General features: G+C 39.5%; 1 protein-coding gene across 3 annotated transcripts in view; it reads right to left on the reverse strand.

The window, feature by feature from the left end:
- Positions 1 to 20,083: 20,083 nt before the first annotated feature.
- Positions 20,084 to 26,063, reverse strand: part of elf3 (E74-like factor 3 (ets domain transcription factor, epithelial-specific)) — a 21,108-nt gene continuing 15,128 nt past the window's right edge. For 2 of the 3 annotated variants that reach the window (XM_027025401.2, XM_027025400.2), the window contains exons 3-10: positions 23,784 to 23,947; positions 22,532 to 22,762; positions 22,197 to 22,340; positions 21,981 to 22,091; positions 21,784 to 21,870; positions 21,577 to 21,681; positions 21,231 to 21,426; positions 20,084 to 21,031 (exon numbers count right to left, since the gene is read on the reverse strand). In XM_027025401.2, coding sequence (XP_026881202.1) covers positions 20,926 to 21,031; positions 21,231 to 21,426; positions 21,577 to 21,681; positions 21,784 to 21,870; positions 21,981 to 22,091; positions 22,197 to 22,340; positions 22,532 to 22,762; positions 23,784 to 23,947 — 1,144 coding nt within the window. In that variant the 3' untranslated portion in view covers positions 20,084 to 20,925. Of the gene's footprint in view, positions 21,032 to 21,230; positions 21,427 to 21,576; positions 21,682 to 21,783; positions 21,871 to 21,980; positions 22,092 to 22,196; positions 22,341 to 22,531; positions 22,763 to 23,783; positions 23,948 to 24,263; positions 24,398 to 26,063 lie in introns of those variants that run through there. The other variant, XM_027025402.2, reaches the window with a different exon arrangement.

Raw genomic sequence — 26,063 nt, forward strand, 5'->3', positions numbered from 1 at the left:
GCATTAGGTGCCTCGCCTAAAGACCCTTCTAGGTATAGCACTTGCTCAGATTGAAACCCAGTCCCCCATAGGCAGTAGTAGGGTTTATTGGGAAACTGGTGGATGATACGATTCCAAGAGCCAGCATCAAGAAGTTTCCCAACCGGAAGCCCTGGGTGGACAAAACCATCCGCGAGGCTCTGACCTCTTGCACTGCTGCCTACAACACGGGGATCACCAGCAGGAACATGGACGTGTGCAAGTCTGCGGCATACAGAGTGCGTAGGGCGGTGAGGGAGGTGAAGCGGTGCTATGGGAGGAAACTAGAGACACAGTTCCAGCAGAGTGGCTCTAGATCCCTGTGGCAGGGACTACAGATGATCACAGACTACAGAAGCCCATCCTCTGGACTAATGAGTGTGGATGAGTCTCTGGCGAACGAGCTAAACATGTTCTTCGCTTGCTTCAAGGCTACATCTAGCAGCGCTAATGCTAACAGCACTAGTGCTAACAATGCTAATGGTGCTATCTGCGCAGCCAACGGCGCATGCACAGAGCCCACCATAGAACAGCGCCCTGTTTAAAAGCGTGAATACCATGAAGGCGGCGGGACCAGACGGTATCTGCGGTGGAGTCCTCAAGGCCTACGCAGACCAGCTAGCCCCGGTATTTACTGACATCTTAAACCTCTCCCTGACACTCGGTATAGTCCCATCTGGCTTCAAGTGATCCACCAGCATCCCTGTCCCAAAGAAACCTCGACCCTCTGGCCTCAATAACTACCACCCCGTGGCCCTCACATCAGTCGTGATGAAGTGCTTTGAAAAGCTAGTCAGAGACTTCATCACCTCTATCAAGGTGTAATATGCTGGTTTATTTTTTATACTTGTATAAACAACATTTCTAAAAAAAAAATAAAAAACAGAAAAAATAATATAACCCTTACATGATACTGACAAACTAGTACATGCTTTTCTATGTTTTTCTTTAAAAAGTGCTTTTTTTGCTACTTCAAAATGTTATAGCTTGCAGCTCTTAAAAGAAAGGGAAAGTGAGATCATATTTCCCTGCATTTATACATCTTATAAAGGCTACCTGTAAGCTTTATACTGACCACAAGGTCTTGTTATTGACATATAAAGCCTTAGTTTTTCCTTGTGTTCATAAACTCTGCAATAGTATTTCAGAGGATATTAGGAAAGCAAGCCCACTGGTCACGTGGTACGGCCCGCCACGTGCAGTGGGGATTCACATTCTTGTTTGTAACCAACCATGCCCATTCGCACACACCTGCACATGGTTTAGTGTGATGTTTGTCTGTATGTATTTAAACCCCTGCTGGTGTATGTATCAGGGTCGGTTATGGTTCACTGTTCACATCGTTAATGTTAAGTGTCTTCGTATCCATGTTCACTGCTTATGTTATATGTATTATATGAGTGTTGATGTTTTCTTTGTATATTAATAAATGTCTGTCTACATCGATGGAGTCTGTGTGTGCTGTTCCTCGCCCTGCGGAACTCAGACCATTACAATGATATTTAGTATTTTTTATTCATGTCCATATCTTCTCTACTATGCATTGTTTAACTTTCTATATTCATGACTTGTTTGTGATTGTGTTTTATATTTTTGTGATTGTGCAATGTTTCATTTTTATCACACAGGTCTGGACAGCCCCTCTGGTTTTTAATTTTATTTGTGAATCGCTTTATTCATGCCATGTGTAACGGTGAGCAGTGAGGAGGCGGAGGTGCGGAGAAGAAGGAGATTTATTAGGGCCAAATCCAGATTCAGAGTCATCAGAGCAGTCCAGGGTCAGTATGGGGATACTTGATACACAAACCAAAGCACACAAAGGCAAACAGGTTATAACAGAGACTAGGAAAAACTCGGAGGCTAAGAAACAAGAAGGCATGGAGTACAAACTTCCATACAGATACGGGCTTTCAGACATTCAGTGAACAGCAAAGACAGAGGGAACAAGACAGGGTTTAAATACAACAAGGCTAGAAATGAGGAACAGGTGTGGAAAACCAAATGAGGGGTGTAGAAAATGAAACTATGGAATGAAACTAAAATACACAAAACATGGAAAACATGGAACATGGAAGCTGGGAGGGTCTAACTGTGACACCATGGGTTACAAAACAAATCTGCTTGGACCCATAAATACCAATGATAGTTCTGATTGTCCTGTGTTCTGAGTGCAAGAGAGAAGAATACAGTACTTAAGATCTTACAAACTAATCAGGGATTAATGTTGGATATTTAGGTTTAGAATTAAGATTTGTTTACGTCACCCCTGCATCTCAGCAGGGGTGGTGGCACAGGTTTACTATTGTCTTGAGAGTGGCATTTCACTCCACTTTCCTTCTCTACTCTTTCCATCTCCTCTTTTGAATTTCATATCATTACAGTGTCTTTCCCCACCAAACTTCTCATCTACCACCCTCAAGGTTCCCTAGATCACTTCGTTGATGAGCTCAACATCCTCCTGAGTCAATTCCCCATTGAAGGAAATCTATTCATTCTCCTTGGAGACTTCAACCTTCCATCAGACAAGCTGCACTGGTGTATTCATGTTCACTTGGTGATGTAATATCTTCTCATGGCTTTTCCTACCACTTCTATGCTTACAACACCCAATTAATTATTTCTTTCCCACCCTCCGACTGTTATGAACACCAGGAACCATGCTCATCCCCGCACTGCCACGCCTACCTCATCTCACTGACATCTCCGATCTGGTTTGCATGGGGAAGCAATTACACACCTAAATACTACTCTCCTCATTACTGCCCCCCTATTTACGCTCCCCTCCCTTATACTCTATTAGGTAAGATGAAGAGGATCCAGATCCAAACTATGTAGACTCTCCACCAGTGTTCCACAGGGCTCAGTAATAGGCCCACTTCTCTTCTCTTTGTATACTCGTTCTCTTGGTGATGTAATATCTTCTCATGGTTTCTCCTACCACTGCTGTGCTGATGACACACCATTGTTTCTTTCTTTTCCACCCTCTGACACGCAGGTCTCCAGACGCATCTCGGCATGCTTGACTGACATCGCGTCATGGATGACAGCCCACCACTTGAAGCTCAACCCTAGTAAAACTGAGTTTCTGTACATTTCAGGTACTCCCAACCCTTACCATGACCTCGCAGTTCCCTGTTATCACCATCCAAATCTGCCTGTAGCCGGGGCATAACTTTGGACAACCAGTTGTCGTTCTCAATTCATGTTTCAAATCTAACCTGGTCTTGCAGATTTCTCCTTTGTAACATATGAAGGATTCTACCCTTTCTCTCACACGAAGCTACACAGGTGCTTGTACAGTCCCTTGTGATCTCAAAGCTAGACTACTGCAACTCACTACTTGCCGGTCTTCCTCTAAGAGCCATCAAACCTCTACAACTTGTCCAGAATGCAGCAGCATGACTGGTCTTCAATCTTCCGAAATTCACACGTGACTCCACTGCTGCGTTCCCTTCATTTGGCTTCCAGTAGCTGCATGAATCAGATTGAAAACCTTGATGCTTGCCTACAAAGCCATAAATGGACCAGCCCCTCCATCCATGAGGTCAAGTGTCAAAGCTTGATCCATACCTCGAATACTTCGAACCTTAAGTACGGCTCAGCTTGAAATACCATGCTTCAAGTCTCATGAAAGACAAGTATCGAGACTATTTTCTGTCCTGGCTCCACGATGCTGGAATGAGCTCCCACTTGCTGTCTGGACAGCAGAGTCCCTTGCAGTCTTCAAATGGAGACTGAAGACCCATCTATTTGTGGAATATTCAAAGGACAACTGACCCTGCTACCATATTGACTGATTAAATTAATACTTATTGTAGGGTATTGTTTATTACATTGATGTTGTTTAACAAAATTCTAGTACTTATTGTTTATTGCACTTATCATTGTTTAAGATAGACCTTATGTATTTTGTACTTCTAGGTATCAGCATTGATCCCTGTATTTCTACAGTATTCTAGTTCATTGGAATCTTGGACTCTAACATAATGTACTGGCTATGATGTATTCTATGAGTAAATGACAGCACTTTTGTAAGTCGCTCTGGATAAGAGCATCTGCTAAATGCCATAAATGTAAATATAAATGTAAATGTATATTTTACACACAAAATCTATTTTTGCATGAAGTAACAAATGCTATTTATTTATAATTGTGTGAGCATCTGTTTTTATGTCTAAATAGACTGTGTATTCAGTCTACATCAGTTATAAATATATAATATGTAAATATCTAAATACATAAAAACAAATATAATATAAAAACAAAAATAACAGATACTTTACCCTGGTCATCCATTAATTATGTGTCTGTTGCCTACCTCGGACCCAGCAGCCTGGTTGGCATTGCACATGGCTTTTTGTTTATGTTTTGTTTTATGTTACATGTCTTTGTTTTGGTGGTGTGTCCTGCCCCACTTGAGTGGTGTGTCCTGCCCCACTCGGGTGGTGTGTCCTGCCCCACTCGGGTAGTATGTCCTGCCTTATTTGCCACACCACCGGTGTGTTTTTTTTTTTTTATCCCTTTATAAGCCTTTTATGTTAGTAGGACTGTTTGTCCCTTTATAAGCCTTTTATGTTAGTAGGACTGTTTGTCCCTTTATAAGCCTTTTATGTTAGTAGGACTGTTTGTCCCTTTATAAGCCTTTTATGTTAGTAGGACTGTTTGTCCCTTTATAAGCCTTTTATGTTAGTAGGACTGTTTGTCCCTTTATAAGCCTTTTATGTTAGTAGGACTGTTTGTCGGTGATTGATACTGTTGTTGGCTTTCTTTAGTTCTGGTTAGTGTACTTTCATGTTTAGTTTTGTTTTCATTAGTTTCAATAAACTCTTCAGCTGGAATCTCATGTTTGTTTACTCCTTTTTTCTTGCACATTCTACACCCTCGATAAATTACAACAAACACCAACACTCTGCAACAAACACCAACACTGTAACAAACACTGGCATTTGCCAAAAAACACCAACACACTGTAAGAAACACCAACATTCTCCAACAAACACCAAAAACTAACTCATTCTCTGCAGTTGTAAACTGAAATAAGAAAGTGTATGCTGACTGTGAGCTGTACAAACAGGCTAACTGACAGGAGAAGAATTTAAAAACTGAGCTGACTGGTGTGAATGGGGGAAGGATGAAACCTCCCAGCAATCCTATACAGGTATGTCACACCTACCCAGCCCAAAATGTTGCGCTGGTGTAATCTGGATTTATGATAACTGTGTATTCACAAGATGACTGAGTGCTTTAAATGCAGTTTTATATATATATATAAAAAATATATATATATATATTTATATATATAATTTATTTTTTATTTTTTTATTTTTTGCTCACAAATAACATGCAAATCACACTGATCAAATGTTAAAGATGGCATGTAGGTTCCAAAATTGTAATATGTACAATCTTTGAACCTAAAATATATGAACAGTTATAAAGGAGCATTAATATATTTACCGTAATATACAAGCAATAATATATGTGCAGTAATATATGTACTGCAGATCACAACAAACTTCAGATAAAAGTAAAAGAATGTCTTTGATATGGCAGAAGCCTAAATTTGGTGATGTTTTACATTGTGGATGTGTGAGAGTAGGTCTTGGTTATGTTTTCTCTTTTCCTTTGATACCTTTTTAACAGTTGTATTATTGGGTGCAACCACGATTCTTTGATATGCTACTAAGTATTTTAATACTTCATTAATTACTTAACATCTTTCTGAAATATTCCACTTCTCATGCTCTCTCTCTCTCTCTCTTTCTCTCTCTCTTTCTCTCTCTCTCTCTCTCTCTCCTCTCTACTGATCACACTTGAGATTTATCACATGTGTTCTTGTATGAGAGATTAGGAGAAATTCTGGGTAAATGTCATTCCTATGGATTACTGTATTTTCTTGTTATTGTTTTGATATTGTTACAGATGCAGCTTTGAATAAAAACACCAAAAATATTGTAAACTCAATATCAGCTAGGAACCACAGCCCACTGAAATATTTTCAGGAACTGATAACATACAAATAAACAAGACAAAAGCGTCATATAGTTGTTTACACTATGATGAAAATTTGATTTATTCCTTAACTGCCACTCCAATCAGCAACAAGTCATTAGAAGATTTCCAACCAAATTCACTTCTAAAAGAATCCGAATCCACACATGAACAGTGTTCTAAATATAGTAGTGAACTAGTGTTGAAATGTTTTTGAACTCTGTGTGTGGTTTATCCTGCTGTGTTGGCTGTAAACATGGCACCTCTACTGTGAAATGTTTATCTTCATAATGCAGATGTTGAGTAGAGCATGTATCAGGAAAGGATTATTCTACAGGTAGCAGAATGTGAGTTCTAAGCAGACAGTGCACCGTGGAGACCCAGACGAAGGACGCAACAGGTCCTCAAGCAGTTCAGACACTTCAGACTCCAAGTGGCACATGCTTCCTCTCCAATACATCACATTTCAAGCCAGTTGCCATTAAAATTGAACAGGTTCAAGAGAGAGGGTCACCAGGGTCATGGCGGTTTTGAGGACTGGAACTCACATCACTGCAGTGTTATCAGACCTTGCCATTGCTGTCTGTCTGTATGTCTTTATTTCAATGCATTGCTTGACTGGGGAAAACGTATGCCCTTCCTGTTGTGGTATGATGTCACAGAGGAAACATTTGAAACTCAACAAGCCCTACAGTGATTGGCGCTGTAATACTGTGGAAGCAAGCCAAAGTAGAGGCACTTTTCTAGGTGTGTTTTTAATGGTTATGACAGAAAACTGTACAACAAAACCAAGGGTGGAGTGTGCATGTCAATGAGTGCATATGTTTGTTTGTGTGTGTGTGTGTTTGTGTGTGTGCGTGCGTGCGCATGTGTGTTTGTGTGTGTGTGAGTGTGCGTGCGTGTGTTTGTGTGTGTGTGCATTTTGTTTAGCTTGGGTGGAGTGTGCACATCTGTGATCCTTTTTTCTTAAGAACTTATGAAACAAGCAAACCTGGATAAATGGTGTGGAGAATCTGTTGCGGCTGTCCACATGTTACATTTGTCCTTTAATCATGTGAAATGTTGTAATATGAGCTAATTCATATGAGCAGTTTTATTAATCAAAACACATTTTGTTATATTAAAATCTGTTATTTCTTTGAACATGTGAATTTGTGACATGTTTTGTTTGTCCATAATGAGGCTCAGGGTGTGAGCATGACTTTTTTGTGTTCTTTATCAGCACACGTGTTTAATTTAGGCAGTAAAGCTCCACTGACCTCTTTCTCTTAGTCAACAATATGTGTGTATGTATGTGTGTGTGTGCATGTTCCTCATCAGTACACGTGCTTGATTTAAAAAGTAATACTCAATAAGCTCCACTACCCAGGTAAACAGCGTGACATCCAAGCTTCAACAGCACTGTGGAGCCTCACGCCACAGCTTGCTGGCAGACAGAGGCCTTGCTGCTCATCCCACGCACTTCCACAACACATTTCAGAAGCGCCTTTAAATATAAAAGGAGAAAGAATTTATTTTATTTAAATATAAAAGCAGAAACAGTATTAATATTCAACCAATGTCTTTCTAAGCAAGCATACAGCTTACAAACACAGGAACTAACATCACAGTAAAACTAAGTAATAGTAACTTATGGGCTTGTAGTGCTAACTGCTGTACGACAGAAAAGGTAGCGAGAGAGACATGGAGAAGTGGTAGGTAGGGAGGAGGAGGATATTGAAGGCATTTGAGCATATGAGAGGCAGATCAAAGTGTGCTAGCAATCTAGTCTCATTTTACAGATGCCTTTATAATTCCAGCTTTCTGAAAAGAAAGGTTGAAACTGGAGTCTCTGTTCTGCTTGTAGACCTGTTATGTTGGGTTATGTAATACAAGATTTTTACTCTGTTTTAGACCACTATAAAAAACCTTCATCTGATTAGTGTGTGATTCTACTTCAAGCCTTCAAGTAATTCAAGATATCAATAACTTATTCATCAAATAAATACGTACTCCTTCATTGTCTCTAACGCACTTACAAGAAGACAATAGCATAAACATTGTGACAATTTTATAGTCAATTTTTAGTGCAGTGCTCAAAAACACAGTTGTGACATCTGTGGGTGAAACTTCGGTGTGTGAAATGTCACTTAAAATAAAGTATTAAGTGTTTTGAAGCCAGTGGTTCCTTTTGCTCATCTTGTATGAGCATTTGAGGCAGGTGCATAGGGTTCTGTCCGGGTATTTACCAGGAAAGATACTGTTTGCTAAAAAAAAAATGCCAAATTGGGCAGCAGGAGAATTACGTTACTGGGCAGGAGTAGGATCCAAGCAACACAGGCATGTAGATATTGGCAAGATCGTAGAGATGGGAGGAGATATGGAGGATTGGGAGGAGATATGGAGGATTGGATAGGGACAGGGCTGCGACTACAGACAGTGACCTTAGAAGAAACCATGAGTGTTTAAGCGCACCTTACTGGAAAGCTGTTTTATGACAGCGATAAAACACATTACAGGCAGAAACAAGCACAACATGTGTGTGTGTGTGTGTGTGTGTGTGTGTGTGTGTGTGTGTGTGTGTGTGTGTGTGTGTGTGTGTGTGTGTGCGTGTGTGTGCGATGTGAAGCAGGAATTAGTTGGAAAAAGAAAGTTAGTCAGAACTACTGTTAAGTGTTATTATGTACTGCAGTCAGGCAAGGTTATTTCATAGGTGTGTGTAGAATCATCTATATGAATAAGTCATCAGCAGCTCAGTAAACTGTGATCTATAGAAATAATGGATGATAAATGTGCTTGCACACACCACACCACACACACAAACACACACACACACACACACACACACACACATACACATCAATAACCACAGCCACAGAAAAGTCACAACAGTTAAATTAAATCCTCTTTAAATTATTACCACACCACTTTTATTATAAAGCTTAAAATACTTCTAGTAGGATGTCACAGTCTCAGATGCAAATGTGCAAACACACTGGAGAGATTCAAAACATTTCAAATGGGGGTTAGTGGCAGGTTTATTTGTGAATATATTTCTAAGAACAATAATATCACCTTTGCAAACAGTTGTGAATAATTTTGAATTGTTCTATGCTGATAGATCACTGAATGCTTTCAGTGCATTTTGTCCCTTTCATAATCTACGCCTGTTGCACAGCACTGAAGGCAAGATGAATTAGTGCCTGATCAAATCTGTATGCTAATTTAATGTGTTAACATGTTCGAGTTATAATCTCTGAACTGAGACCACAAGAAAAACATTAAAGTATTTGACTATAGAGCACAGAGCATACATCACAGAGCACACAGACTATACAGCACACTGCACAGACAATAGACCGCAGACCACAGAACACAGAGCATAAATTACAGACCACTGAGCTCATAGCACAGACCATAGAGCACAGAGCAGAGACTATGGAGCATATAGTACAGACCACAAGCACAAATTATAGAACATTCCCTATAAAGCAGAGAGCACAGATCATATAGCAATGAGCACAAAGCATATAGCATAGACTGTAGAGCACACAGCATAGACCACAGAGTACAGACAAAGTTTAGAGCACTGCCTATACAGATGTACACTAACTGGTCCTGATTTACATATGCAGTCAGTGGCATTTATAAGCAGCTTTATTTGGAACCATTTTCTAGAGACCCTGTGGGTCTGTTGGCTGCTAAGAGCTAAGGTCCAGAAGCAGAGGTATTGCCAAACACCCTCCCTTAATCTGGAACATAAACATACATACTGTAGAAATACACAATAAAGTACCACACATACAGTAGAGACAGCACAGTCTATAACCACACACTTAGACAATCATACAGTTGAGAAGTACACAGAGAACCACACACAAGAAAACCCATTAAAGATTGTATCTCTCTGAGTGAAGGCACAGTATGATTATAAGGTGTCTGTGAAACACTGTAAATATCTTAAAGGCAAGACTTCATAGTGATATGAACAAAGAAGACTGTATAGTGATAGATTATAGTGACAGTAAACCTCTACCTTTACTATCCACTATATTAGTAACAACATGACTTTATTAAGTACCATAAAATTTATTAGTATATTGTTTACCAAGTCTTCATCAGGCAAACACTCATGTGAAAAAAGTCCAAAGTATATATGTGCAGTGATACCATATTCCTACCTACCAACCAACAGGAATTTACATAACTTCAAAAAACACTTTCTCCCAGGAAAGGTAATCTTGAGAAGAAACATTTACAGTGCAAATGTTTCTGAATATATAGCTTGTAAATCAAGTCACTATAAGGTTGATGTTAAACCTTTTTTGGTCTTCGGTTCAGGTGGCTCACAAGGGTGTCAAACTTATTAGTGTATTTAACACTTATGCAGTTTGTTACCTTACAAACATGTTGCTGTTTTTAGATTGATAAGATTTTTAGCTGATTTACATCTTAATTTCTATCCCTCTTGTGTTTCATCTAATTTTGCTATTTTCAAAACATGATGTCACTGTCTCTTATACTGTATCCAGCTATGATGGGATGTGCAAACTCTCTTTTCACCTTATCAGGCATATCTGTCTTACAGATGAGTTTATAAACTCAAACTCTAGCTTATTCATTTCAATGCACAATTTGACAGCCCCGCCACTGCTACCCCATTTATCACTGCTCAGTTTTTAACCACAGGACCAGAGGATATCATTTTGGTGACAGATCATTTTCAGTATTGCATTAACACTGAAATGACAGTGAGTGTTGTGTTGGTATGAGTGTACCAGACAAAACAGCGTTGTGTTTTTATGCAAGTATTCATGCATATTGGTGTCGCCACAGGGCTAGGAAAAAATATACAGCTAACTAGCCAACAGCGGCCCTGTGGACAGAAATCGATCTCTGATGAAGAAATGGAGGATGCCTACCACAAACTGTACCATGTAAGTCAACAGATGGGGTGTAAACTAACTATACACCTACAGAGTGTTTAAAGATGTCCAACAAACCAAATGGTGGAAGAATTATAATTTGACAGGCTTTCTGAGGTGTAAGAGGACTGTGATGGTGCAAAGATGATGCCAGAAAGTTCACAGGAGTTCATGTACTCAGACAAACTCAAACAACCACTACAAAGCAGATAAATGGTTTTAAATGTATTTCTGCACAGAAGTGCAGGTGCTGATGAACATGTAAAGGAAGAAGACAGCAGACAGCATGAGTGGAATACACCACAGTCGCGACAAAGGGAGCCGTTCTATTAAAAAGCCTTAAGCACCCGAGGCCATGAATCTCCCTCAGCATGCAGCTACCCTGAACAGTTACCCTGAAGGCCACAATCCAAAGGAACCACGGAGTTAATAAGACTGACTCTGTGTGTGGATATCTCAACTATGAGAGTGTGACTCATTCTAAGAAAATTCACCAACCCCAGAAACTGTTTACAGACCGAGCACACTTCTATCCTCAAACTGACAGCCGTGTATAAGATCAGAGTTGCAACATGAACCATCACTGGACGAGCTTGCTCGCCACGTTTGAACCGGCCTGTCTTGAAAACGGTGCTGTCAGATGCACAAAACTCTCAGACAGATGTCATCTGGCTCAAAGCCCAGAGAGGCTTTAGCAGGGGAAAAAAATCTCTCTCAATATACAGACATTTATGACAAATTAGTTATGTTCTATGCTTCCAGGAGTTATTATAAGATTTGACAAATGGCAGATTATATGAAACTGAAAAAAAAAGTCCCCTGGGATAGCAAAATACATCTTCAGTGGTGATTAGAAGCTAACGTTTGTTGAAAAACACATCCCAGTGAAGGTGAAGGAAACACGTAATATATTTGCCAGGGGGACAGGTTTCAGGCTTTCTCCCTGACTTCAGTTATTGCATCACTCCACTAGTACGTCTGTGGATCAGCTACCAGGTGGTAGCTGTGGATTTTGCTGCCATTAAATGATTTATTAAATACAATTCATCTTCAATTTTTTAACTGTTACACAATTTGTGATATTTTACAAAATGCAGAGTTCTCAACAATTATTGCTATGCTGTATTATTCATTCCTACTTATCTTTAATCTTTGTTGGAGCCCATTTTTACACTGTCTATAAAGCATGTGATGCCCTGCCAACTTATTTTAGTGTTTAGAGGGCAATCAGTTTGCCAGGAGTTAGGGTAGTGTATAATGGGGGTTAAACCAGCCAGCTCTGGATGTGGACAGAAACATTTTTCTGTCTGTCATTCACTCAAATCTCGGCAGTTTTCTGGCCTGAGAGAGACAAGCCGACAGGTAAGTGGGAAAGTGAAAGCAGAAGATTGTACCTGCCCTGGCCAAGCACCTACCTTGTCCGCCTGGTTATTCACTCACTGTCATGCGACAGAGCTGAACGCATGTGCCAGAAAAAGCCAATATTATTTATCACCAGTCAGAGAGCTGGGTGCCACCCACAGGCTTTGGTTTATTGGCAGCGGTAACGGAGTTTCCAGTAAGTTATTTGCCTACGTGCTTATGAGGCAAGACCTGGAGCCCTGCCAAATACACCTGTTAGACAGGTCTGGCTCTCTCGCTGCAGGTGTAAATACCCTTTATACTCTTTGTATGCAGTAAGGGTTGAATGTCCTTTTGCCTTTGTTTAAGTGAGTGTACCTTTGTTTGTCTGTGGGAGTATGTGTGTGTGGGTGGGGGGGGGGTGTTTGTGTGTTGGGGTGAGTGTGTAGGTGTGCATGTGTATTTGATAAGGCTATAACTTTATAATAAGTCATACAACACAGTAACATCTGAATGGATAGTCTAATATAGTCTAATATAACTTCTTTCAGATCTGTCATTACATAACACCTTCCACATGTCCCCATCAGTGTAGCTAGGTGAGCTGTCTCAGACCATTACGGCACACCTGCACCCACTGAACCTGCTGCACTGAGACTGTTCATGTTTCTTCTAAACAATGGAAAAAATTAATCGAAATGCTTGGAAAATCACTTTTGCATACATCCAACAGTTCCAAATGCTGTGGACTGATGGATTCATGGGTCCATCTAAACAGTTCCTAAACAGTTCAAAACAAATGGCAACAAAAAAAAAACAGTTGAAATCGAAAAGCATCAGAGTTCCTGTCAAATCAATGAATCCTAACTTTAAGTTGCATAGATCTGTTACTGAAAGCTTGTACAAGCTACTTATGGTGGCTATGGTGGTATTATAACACCTTATAATACACTTTATAACACTTTATAATACATGTTTTACAGCATAACTAGTGTATAATTTCCATATTTACATAACACTTTTTAAAAATATGCTTTATGTAGTTCTGTTCCTGTACTTATGTTCAGACTTGTGGATATTATTAATGTAGAAGAGTTGTGGTATCTGTATTTCTGATTTTTGTTTTATAATTTTCTAATTAAAAGTTAATTATCACCTAAACATCATGTAATTCACGTTTATTTACTATGCTGCACCCGTAAAACATCCGTACTAAGCAAGACTCAGATGATGTATTTGTAGCAAATAACATATAGAGCACACCTGTAACAGGTAATATATAGAACACACTTGTACCGGTAACACCATTTTGGTCAACATTATTGGCACCCTTGATTGTTTACCTAGCCCTTATTGTTTGGTATTGTAACATAACTGTATATATACATGTATATATATATATATATATATATATATATATATATATATATATATATATATATATATATATATATATATATATATATATTCAATTACCACCATGTAACATAAAAACTGTAAATATGTCATTTTACAAAATGGATCTGTACATTCTGTACATATATATACACAACCATATACATTGTACATTGTGTATATAAACATAATATACATATATTGTACATACATTGTTAATATATTTTTGTACATATATAGAATATATATTCCTCTATGCACCCCTGTTTTCTTTTTCCTCAGTTTGGACAGAGCACTCTCAACCATTTCACTACCAGTTATACTGTGTATCACTATGTATGTGACAAATAAACCAAACTTGAAACTTGAAACTTGAAACTTGTTTGGTACTGCACTCATCATTGTTATATATATATATATATATATATATATATATATATATATATATATATATAGCTTATGCTCATTTTGCATTTCTTCTAGGTATAAAGATTGATTCCTGTATTTAACAGTATTCGAGTTCAATGGTATCTTTGACTCTAAGCTCCTGTACTGGCTAGGATACAGTCTATCAGTAGATGACAAAGCACTTTTGTAAATCACTCTGCATAACAGCATCTGTTAAATGACAAAAAATTGAAAATGTTTGTATGTCAAGGCCAATATCTTCAGAAATAAATGGATAAAATCCAAAGCACATATAAAAATAGACAAGAATGGTTAAAAAGGAAATTTTGTATCACTAGAACTTTAATAGCACAACCATTCAACAAAACAGATTAATTTCAAAATACATGCAGTCATTTTAAAGAAGAAGTGAAGAAGCATAATATATAACCTGGGCACCTTTCTCTAATACTTGGTTAATCAACCTTTGACAGCATTGACAGCCTCCAAACATTTTTGCAACCATCTGTGAACTGCTTGCACCTCTCTGCTGGTAGTTTCTCTCACTCTTCCAGTGCAACTGTACAAGATCTTGAATGTTTCTAGGGTTCATTTTCCCAATAGCAGATTTCATTTCGCTCCAAAGATTTTCAGTTGAACTGACATTTGAAACTTGTTCATTTTTCCTTTGCAACCAGGGTTAGTCTGATCAACAATGCAATCGTCCATCATTTAAGGGAGTCAGCAAAGTATCCCCACATAGGGGGCACCTTTCCTTATAAGCTTCACATAACCTTCAAACATATGGGTTTATACAGACCCAAGCTCTTTCACTAAACACTTTTTTGCAGGAGATATTTTACATGGTGTCCTTAGAATTCAAAGGTGTTTATAGATATTTCCCAATACTTTTTCTTTCATGCATATTTTGTTTAAGAAGAGAAACCCCACAGCACACCAGTAACAATAACTACAAAAAACCCAAGCTCTTTTGGTAAAGTTTTCTGAACAAGCACCTCACAGTGCAAGAAAACATGACCAAGAATTTAAGGCGCATTCAGAAATACTTAATGTGGCAAAACCTTAACATGGCTTAATGTACAAAAATAATGACCTAGGAGCACCAAATTATATTCACATACTAAGTATTTTCCATAATCTCAGACTAAAGTAATAATATTACATTAAATTTTTGTCTCTCCATTTAAACTCACTATATGGAAAAAGCTTAATGTCTTAAAGCTATGACTTATTATAACCATAACTACTTTCTATTATCCATAGGGTGAAGCTGTATTCTACAAATTAAGTAGGCAAACTTGCATTAAGCTTTTTTCTCTTAATTTAAATCCTTTATTATGGAAAAAGCTAACATGACTTAATGTACTAAAACAATGATGTAGGAACAACCAACTTCTCAGATATTACTCATGAGTACTCTCTTCTACCAAAAGTATGAACCTGTAATATAAGAATGAAATAATAATATTTTCATTAAGCTTTTTCTGTCTTTATAAGGAAAAGGTTTAACATGGCAAATTGACCATGGAACCCCACATTCCCTAACTTTGCCTTAAGCAATCTTATGCCAAAACAAAAATCACAATCTAAAAAAAGTTTTTCAGCTCTTTATTTAATCACTTTTAATGAATTTAAAGAATAATATAGGAGCACCAATCTACTCTCACATATTTCTTTACATTAAAGATGAACCTAAAAAAGAAAATCAGTAATCCAAAAAAACTGTTTTATGAGACCAAACATGTGACATTCATTGTAGTCAGTGCGTGCAGTAACTAAACAGTCAGCTGCCATTTAAGATAGAACCAGCGCCTACAATCAGACTCAGCCTTGCAAGTAGATGTAGAGCAAAGAGTCTAGTTTTTGCTGTTTTTGAGGTTCATGTAAAAGGCCTGCGCTTTGTGTCACAGTCGAGCCTTTAAGCTTTCACCTCTACCTAATGGTGAATTGACTGAGCAAAACTGCAAAAACAGAATAACTGTACTCATTAACCTTGCATTTACGTCTGAACCACTCCAATCGGAAGCCTGCCTTCTGCCGCTGGGGCAGGCATGCAAACCACAACTTTCAGCTTTTACTGTTTCAGGACTGTGGGTAGAACTGAAAACACAGATTTCTTGCTGAATGAAATTTACAATGGCAAAAACCCAGTGATAACAATTGCCTGAATTATTTGTGTTGAATGGTATTATGACAGCATCATAATTTAGAATTTGGTTTGCAGTACAACATTGCAAGACTGGATCAATGTCCTGAAGGGCCACCAGCTGGTAAATGCATGTGGGCATACAAAGAATCAGGTTTCTCCCTCTCTCCATATCTCTGAAGACAAACATTGGTTTCTGGGAGAGACTTTAGACCAGTTTAACAACACTGGCACACATCCAAGCACAAAGGGAGCAGCCATTTAAAGGCTTTTGAAAGTTGTGGTGGTACTTCAAATGGATTAGCTTAATTAGGCTAATTCATCTGTGCTCTTTTTCATAAATATCAGGACATCTGGTATGTTCTTTATTGTTTTCATTTGGCATGGTGTTGTCCAGCAGTGGGTCTGGGACTGAAGAGAAGAAGGAATCTGGAGCCAGAATGACCAAATATTCATATTCATAGCTTCTTGTATCCACATCTCCCTCTCTTCAACATGACTGAAAGGTTGTATATTTGCATTGTGCGAAAATGCAGCCCTTCTACTGAAAAGATGTGATAGCATTTTCCAGTACTAGGAGAGGAGCATGATACACAAGCTCAGATATTCCAAACTACATTAAAACTCTTAAAAGTCTTAAAACTCTTACCATGTTTAAATCTGCAATTTTAGTTTCTTTTATTTCCCCAGTGTGTTGTCATATTCATCATGTTTTCACTTGCCCTCTTACTGTAACGTGTCCTTGAGTATCCTGAAAGGCAGTTATAAATAAAATGTATTATGGTTATTATTATTATTACATGAACATTTTCATTTGAAGGGTTTTTCAGCACAAACATAAGAGAACGGGCACTGAGAGTTCTCTGGTAAAAGTGAGCCCATGTTTAATGTACTCATCACTGCACTGTCTGCTCTATTCACTGCAGGAGGGTGCTGTATCAGCATCAGGAAAGTCTAATGTTTTCTGTTTAAAAAATGTATCCATATCCTTTTCCAAATGTGAAGCAATGACCTCTATGTTAACAAGATAGTTTAAAAAGTAAGATACAAAATCACTGCATCAGCTTTTATTGACAATTCATGCCTATTGGGTGATGGGTTGAATAGATTTCAGTTGATGCTGAAAAATGCTGGTAGAGAACATATCTATGACTGACAGACTTCAGTTTGCACAAAGCCCACACTGTTATATGAGACTGTCTGGAAGGTTTAGTGTATCATGGACAGACCAGATTATCTGCAGTGGAGATATTTGGTGCAGTTCTCCAAGCCACTTTGATAATCACACACTGTGACTGACAACCCAGACTCTTGACTGCAGTTTGAGCCTTTTCATGGCTTTTCAACTGCAGAGCAAAAACTCACCTGGTATTTGCTTACATAACCTTAAAAAGATTATGCAAAACTCACGCACATCAGTGTATGAATGCACACATGTTGATAAGACAAAGTTAATTTTGCAGACAAGAAAGCGATAAACTAATATCACTGCATCATCAAATCAAATCAAAATGTATTTATATAGCCCTTTTTACAGCAGATGTTATCACAAAGCAGCTTTACAAACGTCCAAGTCCAAGCCCCCAGTGAACAAGCCAAGGGTGACAGTGGCAAGGAAAAACTCTCCAGAGCATGAGGAAGAAACCTTGAGAGGAACCGAGACTCAAAGGGGGGGCCCATCCTCCTCTGGCCAACAATGGTCGTCACAATAACAATAATTTAAATAGAAAAATAAATAAAAAATGAAAAAATAATAACTTCATGTATAGTCCAACTTTCTAGAGGTCCTAGTCTTGTCCTGAGGTGTGCATGTGTCCGACACTATCCCGCAAGAGAACATCCATTAAGGGCAACAGAGCGGTATTTGTCTGGGTGGAAGTGTGATGGCCTACAGGAAGGGATATCGGGGGGAGGTGGGAGTAGCCATGGCAGCTGAGATGGGAAGAGGCTCAGTATCATCACAACATCATGGGTAGGTGAACCTTGGCAGAAAGAGACTAGATTAGGCATGTCCAGGTACGAGGGTGTGTATTGATGTTATTGTTTATTGTTTATTTCACTCGCTTCTTTGTGCTGCCCTCAAATTGTTAATTGCTATCTAGCGAATGTGAAGAAATAAACACATACTAACTTAGTATGTTAACAACATTAATAAACATATATTTAGCAACAGATGTTTAGTAAATATAACAAAGCGTAATACACACAGTGACCACTTATATGTTATTATAAGTATATTAGTTGCTTCATCATAAAAATGTTTACCAGACAAGTGAGGTGTGGCAGTCCGCAACACTTTCACTTTTTTTGTGCAATGTTCCAACTGAAATGTCGATTTTGATTAGTTCCGCTCCTGAACCTGACCACCTGTTAGTTCGGGCCTTTAGAGCAGAGGTTTTTTTCTTTTCAAAATAAAACCAGCTTCAGTTTAATCTAATGGTGGTGCATTGCTCCAGTATTTTGAAAAGTGGTGCATCAAATGCCCCAGTTGGTACTCATGTCTGGTGCACGCAACACCTTATAGAAAACCTGCCAGACTCCCTGAGCCACTGCACTATAGTGCTAGGCTTCCCATCCTAATGTTACTGCTCCTCTGCCATGCTAACCCCAAACCAGAGAGAATACCACAGGACTGCATCAACACGCATCGCAGACTATCCCTGACATGTTTATTACATTTGGCTGAAACCCAACACCAACCCAACATTCCCCAACAAACTCTAAGAAACCCAAATCTTGGGTGGTTGATGTGCCATACTGTTTGTTGGATGTTTTTGCTCTGAAGTTTCCGAAATACTCTCTTCTTCATCCGATTGATGGAACTGCAAGGAAAGAACATACTGGTAACTGTATCAGTCATTAGCCTGAAATTTGGTTGATCAAATTTAACTTGGCTTTTTGCCCAAACATCAAATAATTCACAACTATAAAATATGTTTAAGGTGGTCATTGTTGACATTTTGCAATGTCTGTTTTTCATCAGAAACTTTATCATCTTATGTTGATTTTATGTATCATACATGTACACTCAAACAGCTTTTTGGAGTTAGATAATGTTGGGGAAGTGGGGTGTTAAATTCCATTCACCCACACTGAAGCCACTTCAAACATCTCAGAACCCTGGAGCTAATTGTTTAACAGATCAACATTCCTGGTTCACGCCTGAAAATCAGACCCAGACTAATTCATTGTGTTCTCATCCTCAGTGTGAACCATGTCATTCAGACTCAGAGATGAAAAAAATAGCCTTTTGACAGACAAATGTATATGAGCATGAAATGGACCTGTTTAAAATCTGTTTCAGTGTGGTAATGTAAAATTTACATACTGTCACCTGCATTCCAGTTCACTGGTCCCACCTCTCAATAAGATTCAAATTAGGTAAGATTTTACTGGTCACAGTTATTGTTCCATTAAACAAATCATGTGTGACTCATTAGCTGGCATTTGGTAATAACTAGGTAATAGCATATATAAATTCAGCAGTTTACAGGCTCCACCACACTGTGGTATCTGAGCTATCCTCTCAGCGGATGGGTTGGATAAGGCAGTGTTAATATGGCAAAGTAAAAGAATCCAATAAACCTAGAAGCAAAAGTCAATAAAAGAACTACACACACACACACACACACACACACACACACACACACACACACACACACACACACACGCGTGCGCGCGATACTGCTGTATGGTTAAGTGCCACTGTATGCACCGAAGAATTGGAACTGTTTTGGACAAAACTTTGATTTTAAGTGTTTGTCTGTTCTCAGAAAATAAAGTCTTAAAGAAATGTATGAGCATACCTGCCTTCAAAATATTTATTTCATTACAGAAGATAAAAGATGGAAATGTTTCTTATATTATAAACTTTATTTTAGAAAATAGTAGTAAAAAAACAATATGTCATACATAGTAGTTAATATCTCTTCAGTGATAGAAGCTGAGACGAAAATCTCATACAGAATATGTGTAATTAAACACAGACCAGCTTAACAGAATAACAATTACCCCAGAAAAAAATTCTGATTTTTGACTGATTGACACCAAAGTATAGTGAGAATATACATGACTTTTTAAATATCATGTATTGTATGAAAGAAAATAGATTTTGACCAAGCTGAAGCTTTGTTTAACTTCATATTCAGCAATGCTATAAAACCCATGTCAGGTTCTCTACTGTCAGTGTTTGCTCTACATCTCACCATTTAGAAAATAAAATTACCAATAATTCCTGTACATACACATTTGTACATGGTTCTCTGGAACATTCTCAAGAATACAGGCATGTCAGAAACAGTTATTTACTTTTAGTTAAAACATATTCATGACCAATTCAACACCTGTACCCAGAAACCATGTGATAAATGAACAACATTTGATTGGTCACGCCAGCGTGTCCAATGAACCAGAGAAGTGTCAATCAGCGCACAAACAGGAGTTACACAAAAACATTATTACCGGTTCATAAAACCTACTTTAGCCATACATTGGCTTACAATGTCTTTGTATCTGTGTTCCCCACACTTGGGAAGTTCCTGGCCTTTAGACCATTGGCTCTCAGCATTAAATCCTTCATAGTAGGAGTCTGAAGCTTCTACATTCAAGTGTGAGAGAGCATCCCCTGCAACTCTTCCTTCGTCTCATTCCTGCGTCTCATTCCTGCGTCTCATTCCTGCATCTCATTCCTGCGTCATTCCCAATGCTCACTTAGCATTCCCTTCACATTCCCAGTTCTTCGACCTTCCAGCCGCTTGAATTCTTCCCAAACTTGTAGACGAGTCTGCGGCCATCCACTCGTTCCAGGATCTCTCTCTTATAGTAGTACCTAGAGAATAAAGCACTGCAAGTTAGTGCACTGCACCTTACATTACAGAGTAAAGCAGAGTATGAGAAAATATAGTTGAGTATAATACAGCAGAATACAGTCAACAGAATAAATCGGAGTAGAATAGAGCTGTGTACAGTGAAGTATACAGATCTGAATACAGTAGAGTAGGGCTGAGTAGAACCCGGGTATCACTGACCTCATGGCGCGGCTGAGCTTCTCATAGGTCATGCTGCTGTTCTTCTTCTTCTGGCCCCAGAGCTGTGCCACAGCCTCTGACTTTAGGAATTTGAAGATGCCATCTCGGCGATCCTCCCATTTCATCAGGCCCTGATTCTTCTCTGGGTGGATCAGGATATCCCGAATGAACTCCCACAGATGTGTACCTCTAGGAGCTGGTGGGCACAGGCCACACACGGGTCAGGACAGCAGGTTAATTAATATCACAGCCCATTGATTCATAGCTGTATATTAATGATTATTGATCCAGTGTGTGCATGTTAAGGTCAGGCTGCCCAGGCTGGGTGGGGTGTGTGGACACTCACTATGTTTATTCTTTTTGGTCTCAGAGAAGTGCTCAGAACCACGGCCTAGTTTAGGGGGTCTGCCTCTCTTTTTCTTCTCCATGGGCTCCTGCTTTACAAAGCTCTCTGTAGCAAATTAAAAAATAACATTTTGAAAATGTTACACCTATGTAAAATGTAGTGTGGATGAGTAGAGGCAGAAGGGAGCTTCTGAAATGGTGCACTCACGTGCTGTCACTTGATAGCGAGTCTCTGAGTACTCAGGATCTGAGTCACTCCCGCCGGATTCTGGAGAACTTGGGTTCAGAAAACTACCTGGAAGGAGAGAGAGACAGGAAAGCGAGCTTTAGATCTTCTCCAAGATAAACACCATGAACAATAAACTTGAGCAGATTGATATCTGCATGATTAGAGAAGGTGCGGACCTGCTGTGGAACTCTGCAGGCTCTCTGAGTAGGAGTCATATCCATTGTCGCTGCCTGGTGTTAGCTGGATCTTGTAATCATTGTAGTAGCCAAAGTCACTTTCCGTCTTATCTAAACAGACAACAGACAACAGACAGATTAGCATGAATTTTGGTGCTGTCATAGTTGGTGCTCAGGTATCACAGGTAGCACAGGTGAACAAGAGGTACTGCTAACCTGTGTGGACATTCTGGATGACCACGGTGTCAAGCAGCGGGCCAGCACCATCACTGATGAAGGGGGAATGGGGCAGATCCAGCAGGAAGTCATCCAACAGGGCATAAGTCTCATTCAGGATACAGCTCTGTGTGGTGTCATCGGCTGCAAACACAACACGGGGGTGCAGTCCTTACTAGTCATTCAATTTGGTTACTCAATCATGAGAACTAATACAACTGCAAGACGTATTAAAACTGACATGCCTTGCTCTGATTTTAATGTTTAACTATCAAATCCTTATTTTAATACTTATATACAAAGGTGTAAGACATTTAAATCTTTGGGACTCTTACTGTGTTTGGCTTTGAGACTCTCCAAGCTGTGGTAGAGGCGTTCTCCAAACAGAGGTCCAAACATGTTGATCAGACTGCCTCGGCTGTGCAGGCACAGGGTTGGGCCATCCATGCTGCAGTAGTCCAAGTTCAGCAGGCTGGCGTCAAACTTGCTCTCTTCCACATGGAACTCGATCCATTCCAGAACATTACGTTTGCTCCAGTACTGTGGGTTCACCTGGTGCCAAGGACCTGTGGGGGGGCGGGGGGGGCAGAGTTAGCCTCTGAAACATCCACACCCACAGGCTCATCAAAGACAAACAAGCAGGTAATAATGTGATACAGTTGACAACAGCAGTCCAGAGGTGAAGTTCAGGTCTAACAGCTATGGCCTTGGCAAACACAGGTGAATAATGTGGCTGGACTGCACCCTCCTACAGGAACATAACTGTTTTATTGTTTCACCTGAAGTGAAACAGTGACTGATTCAGTGTTATCTCAGTGCCACCAGTGCCCATGTAAGAGGGTGCCACACTTCTGCCCTGCTCCTGTGGGCTTTGGTTCTGCCACTAAGGACATTGGTTTGGGTCATAAAAAAGAACTGGGATGAAAAGAATACATTCCTTGGGCTAATTGTGTGGGTTGTTAAACATTCCCCAGGTTAATGATTGTTGGCAGATGAAGTCATTGTGAAGTCCAGCCCTGTCACGTCTTAAAGCTCCACTCTTCCCACTAACACTGAAGCTAAGATAAGGCCATATGGTCTTGCATTGGTAACTTGCCCACACACACCCTATTGCTACTCCCACATATTTAACTTTATTCATTTATACAGGACACTATGTATGTTTACTTAACACTCTATGCTGTGTAAGGCTAAGTAAACATACATAATGTTTTACATATACATAATATTTTAACGTCCCTAATGTGTGCATGAGCAGTTATCAGGAATATTGTCTTAACACTGTATGCTGTGTATTCTAAGACAATATTCCTGATAACTGCTCATGCACACATTAGGGACGTAAAATAATGGAAGTGTGTTTGTTCAAAAGTAGCTTCAAGCTTTCATTACAAAATGTAATGTTTGACAAAATAGGTCAGAGAGCCTGAAGTGTAGAGCTAAGGAATGACCTTGGCCTTCCCATGGTCTCACAGGACTGTGGGAGCGCTGTGGGGGGGTGACGACTACCCTTGAGCTCAGCTACTGGCAGAAGGAAGAGTCAGGTCTGATACCCAGACACATAGCTCGTACGCTTGCGTTTCTTACCGAGCATAGCAGTGCTGTTGCAGAAGGCTAGGTCAGGCTGCTGTGGGCAGCGGAGCATGTTGGGAACGTTCATGGCATGCAAGTTCGGCTGCGGCTCTGACGGGTACAGGTTGGCGTTTGCGTTGTTAAGAATCCGGCTTAGTTCACTGGAGGCCATAGCAGATCTAGAGAGTGAGCAGAAGCACATTTGAAAATATTGCTCAAAATAAAACAAAAACGTCCCTCAGTATAATGACCTCAAAGAACAAACACAGACATTAGTGCCTATTATACAGCATGTACATATTGTATCAAGCACAGAAATGACCCATCAATGTCTGTGTTTAATATCCAGCACTATTTGTAAACCATTATTTATACAAAGATTATGCTATAAACATAGAACCATTAGTGGTTATTCCCTCCTAGGATTCTTTTAACCAGTTGACCACTCTGTGTCATGGCTGTAGAGAGCTGTAGAGAGCTGAGAGTTCAGTGTACCTGGTCAGTTGCTCAGGGCAGGTGGAGGTGAGATTTGTATGTCCAGTGAGATTATTATCCACTCAGTGCGAATGAAGAAATTCCCTCCTCAGTTAGCGTCTCAAGGAGTGTGTATGTATTTGTATATGCGAGTGTGTGAGGTGTGCTTTTCTCTCCGTTTACCTGAGCTGTTTTTACCTGAAGGCTTTTATAGACAATATAAAGGGGCAGGTCCAGGTGTGCACTGCTGCTGTAAGGGGGAATTCCATAGAAGAAGCCTTAGCTCCACCTCCATTGTTTGCCTCTCTCTCTCATGCTCTCGCTCCTGCTCACTCACCTAATTTTAAACTCTCCCTGCTGTCTGCACCTCCTTTCTCCTCCTTTCTCACATGTTTTCATCTATCTATTGATCTTTCTATCTAAAGATATATTTATCTATCAATCTAGCAGCTGATCTGTCTGCCTGTCTGTATGTCTGTATGATAGGGCTCAGGTGGATGACAGTTTTTGTCAATTAAAGCAGGAGTCTCAAAGCAGGTTAGCAGACAAGACTCTTCACATAGACACACACTCACATGTACACACACACACACACACACACACACACACACACACACACACACACACACACAGTTATATTGACATAGCCTCATTTTCTACAAACTCCTCACCCGTACAGACCTCTCTGTTTGCACTTAGTGAATGAAGTCATTTGTGACAACATTTACTATATACCCATTGTGTGTGTGAGTGTGTGTGTGTGTGTGTGTGTGTGTGTGTTTCACTTTGCTGCAGGAGTGGCTGGGTAATGTTTGCTTAATGTTGGTGTTTTTCCACAGACAATCACGTACATTCAGACACAAAGAAATCACACTCTCATACACATAATAAAGCAGCATGGCATTTTTTATCAGCTGCAGGTATACCAAGAGTGATAAAGAGAATAACCAATTGGTATTGAACATAATCAATGTTTAAATGAGGCCTTTTTAAATAGGTGGGCCACATATTCAGGTCTCAGAACAACAGCACCATTTCTCCAGGACTGTAATGTTTATTCGGCCTGTTCACTGGGCACTGGGATTCATGCCTAAGCTAATGTTTCATTTGATTAGGCAAATATCTCCTGTTAATTACCAGCAGGGAAAAGACACATGGAGCTGAGATCATTATCCTCTTAAACATTTTCATTCTGCACAGTCTGGATGTTTTGGTCCTTTATGTAGATGGTCAACGCTAGGAAAGGGGTGTGTAGTGAGATAGCGAGAGTAAGTGAACGTGACCTGTGTCTGCGGTGCCTATGTGTCCAGGTCTGTTGGAGACAAGATGAACAAAAACAGGTATGTTATAATGGAGTCAGCATTCACACAAACATTCAGTGGCACTATGCTGTCACCTAGTGTATAGTCCCAAACTAACAGACCTTTATACACTTACATTAAACATGACATTTAGCTGATGCTTTTATCCAAAGTGATTTTTAATTATAACTGACTACAGCTTAAGCAACTGAGGGTTAAGGGTCTTGCTCAGGGCTCCAACACTGGCAACTTGGCAGTGGTAGGGCTTGAACTGGCAACCTTCCAATTACAGGTTGAGAACCTCAACCACTGAGGTCCCACTGAGCTATAAACTCAAATTAATGTCTTTATTTTTAAGACCAAGAAAATGTGGCAACACAGCAAAGCAGAATTTGGTCTACCTTGAAATAGATCAGATCAGACTTATTACATAAAACTCTACTAATCACATTCATCATTGAATTATTACATTTCCTGGGACCCAAAGCTGTATTATGTTCTCTCTCTCTCTCTCTCTCTC

This window comes from Electrophorus electricus, chromosome 20 (assembly GCF_013358815.1).
Source record: "Electrophorus electricus isolate fEleEle1 chromosome 20, fEleEle1.pri, whole genome shotgun sequence".
In the NCBI taxonomy this organism is placed as follows: Eukaryota; Metazoa; Chordata; class Actinopteri; order Gymnotiformes; family Gymnotidae; genus Electrophorus; species Electrophorus electricus.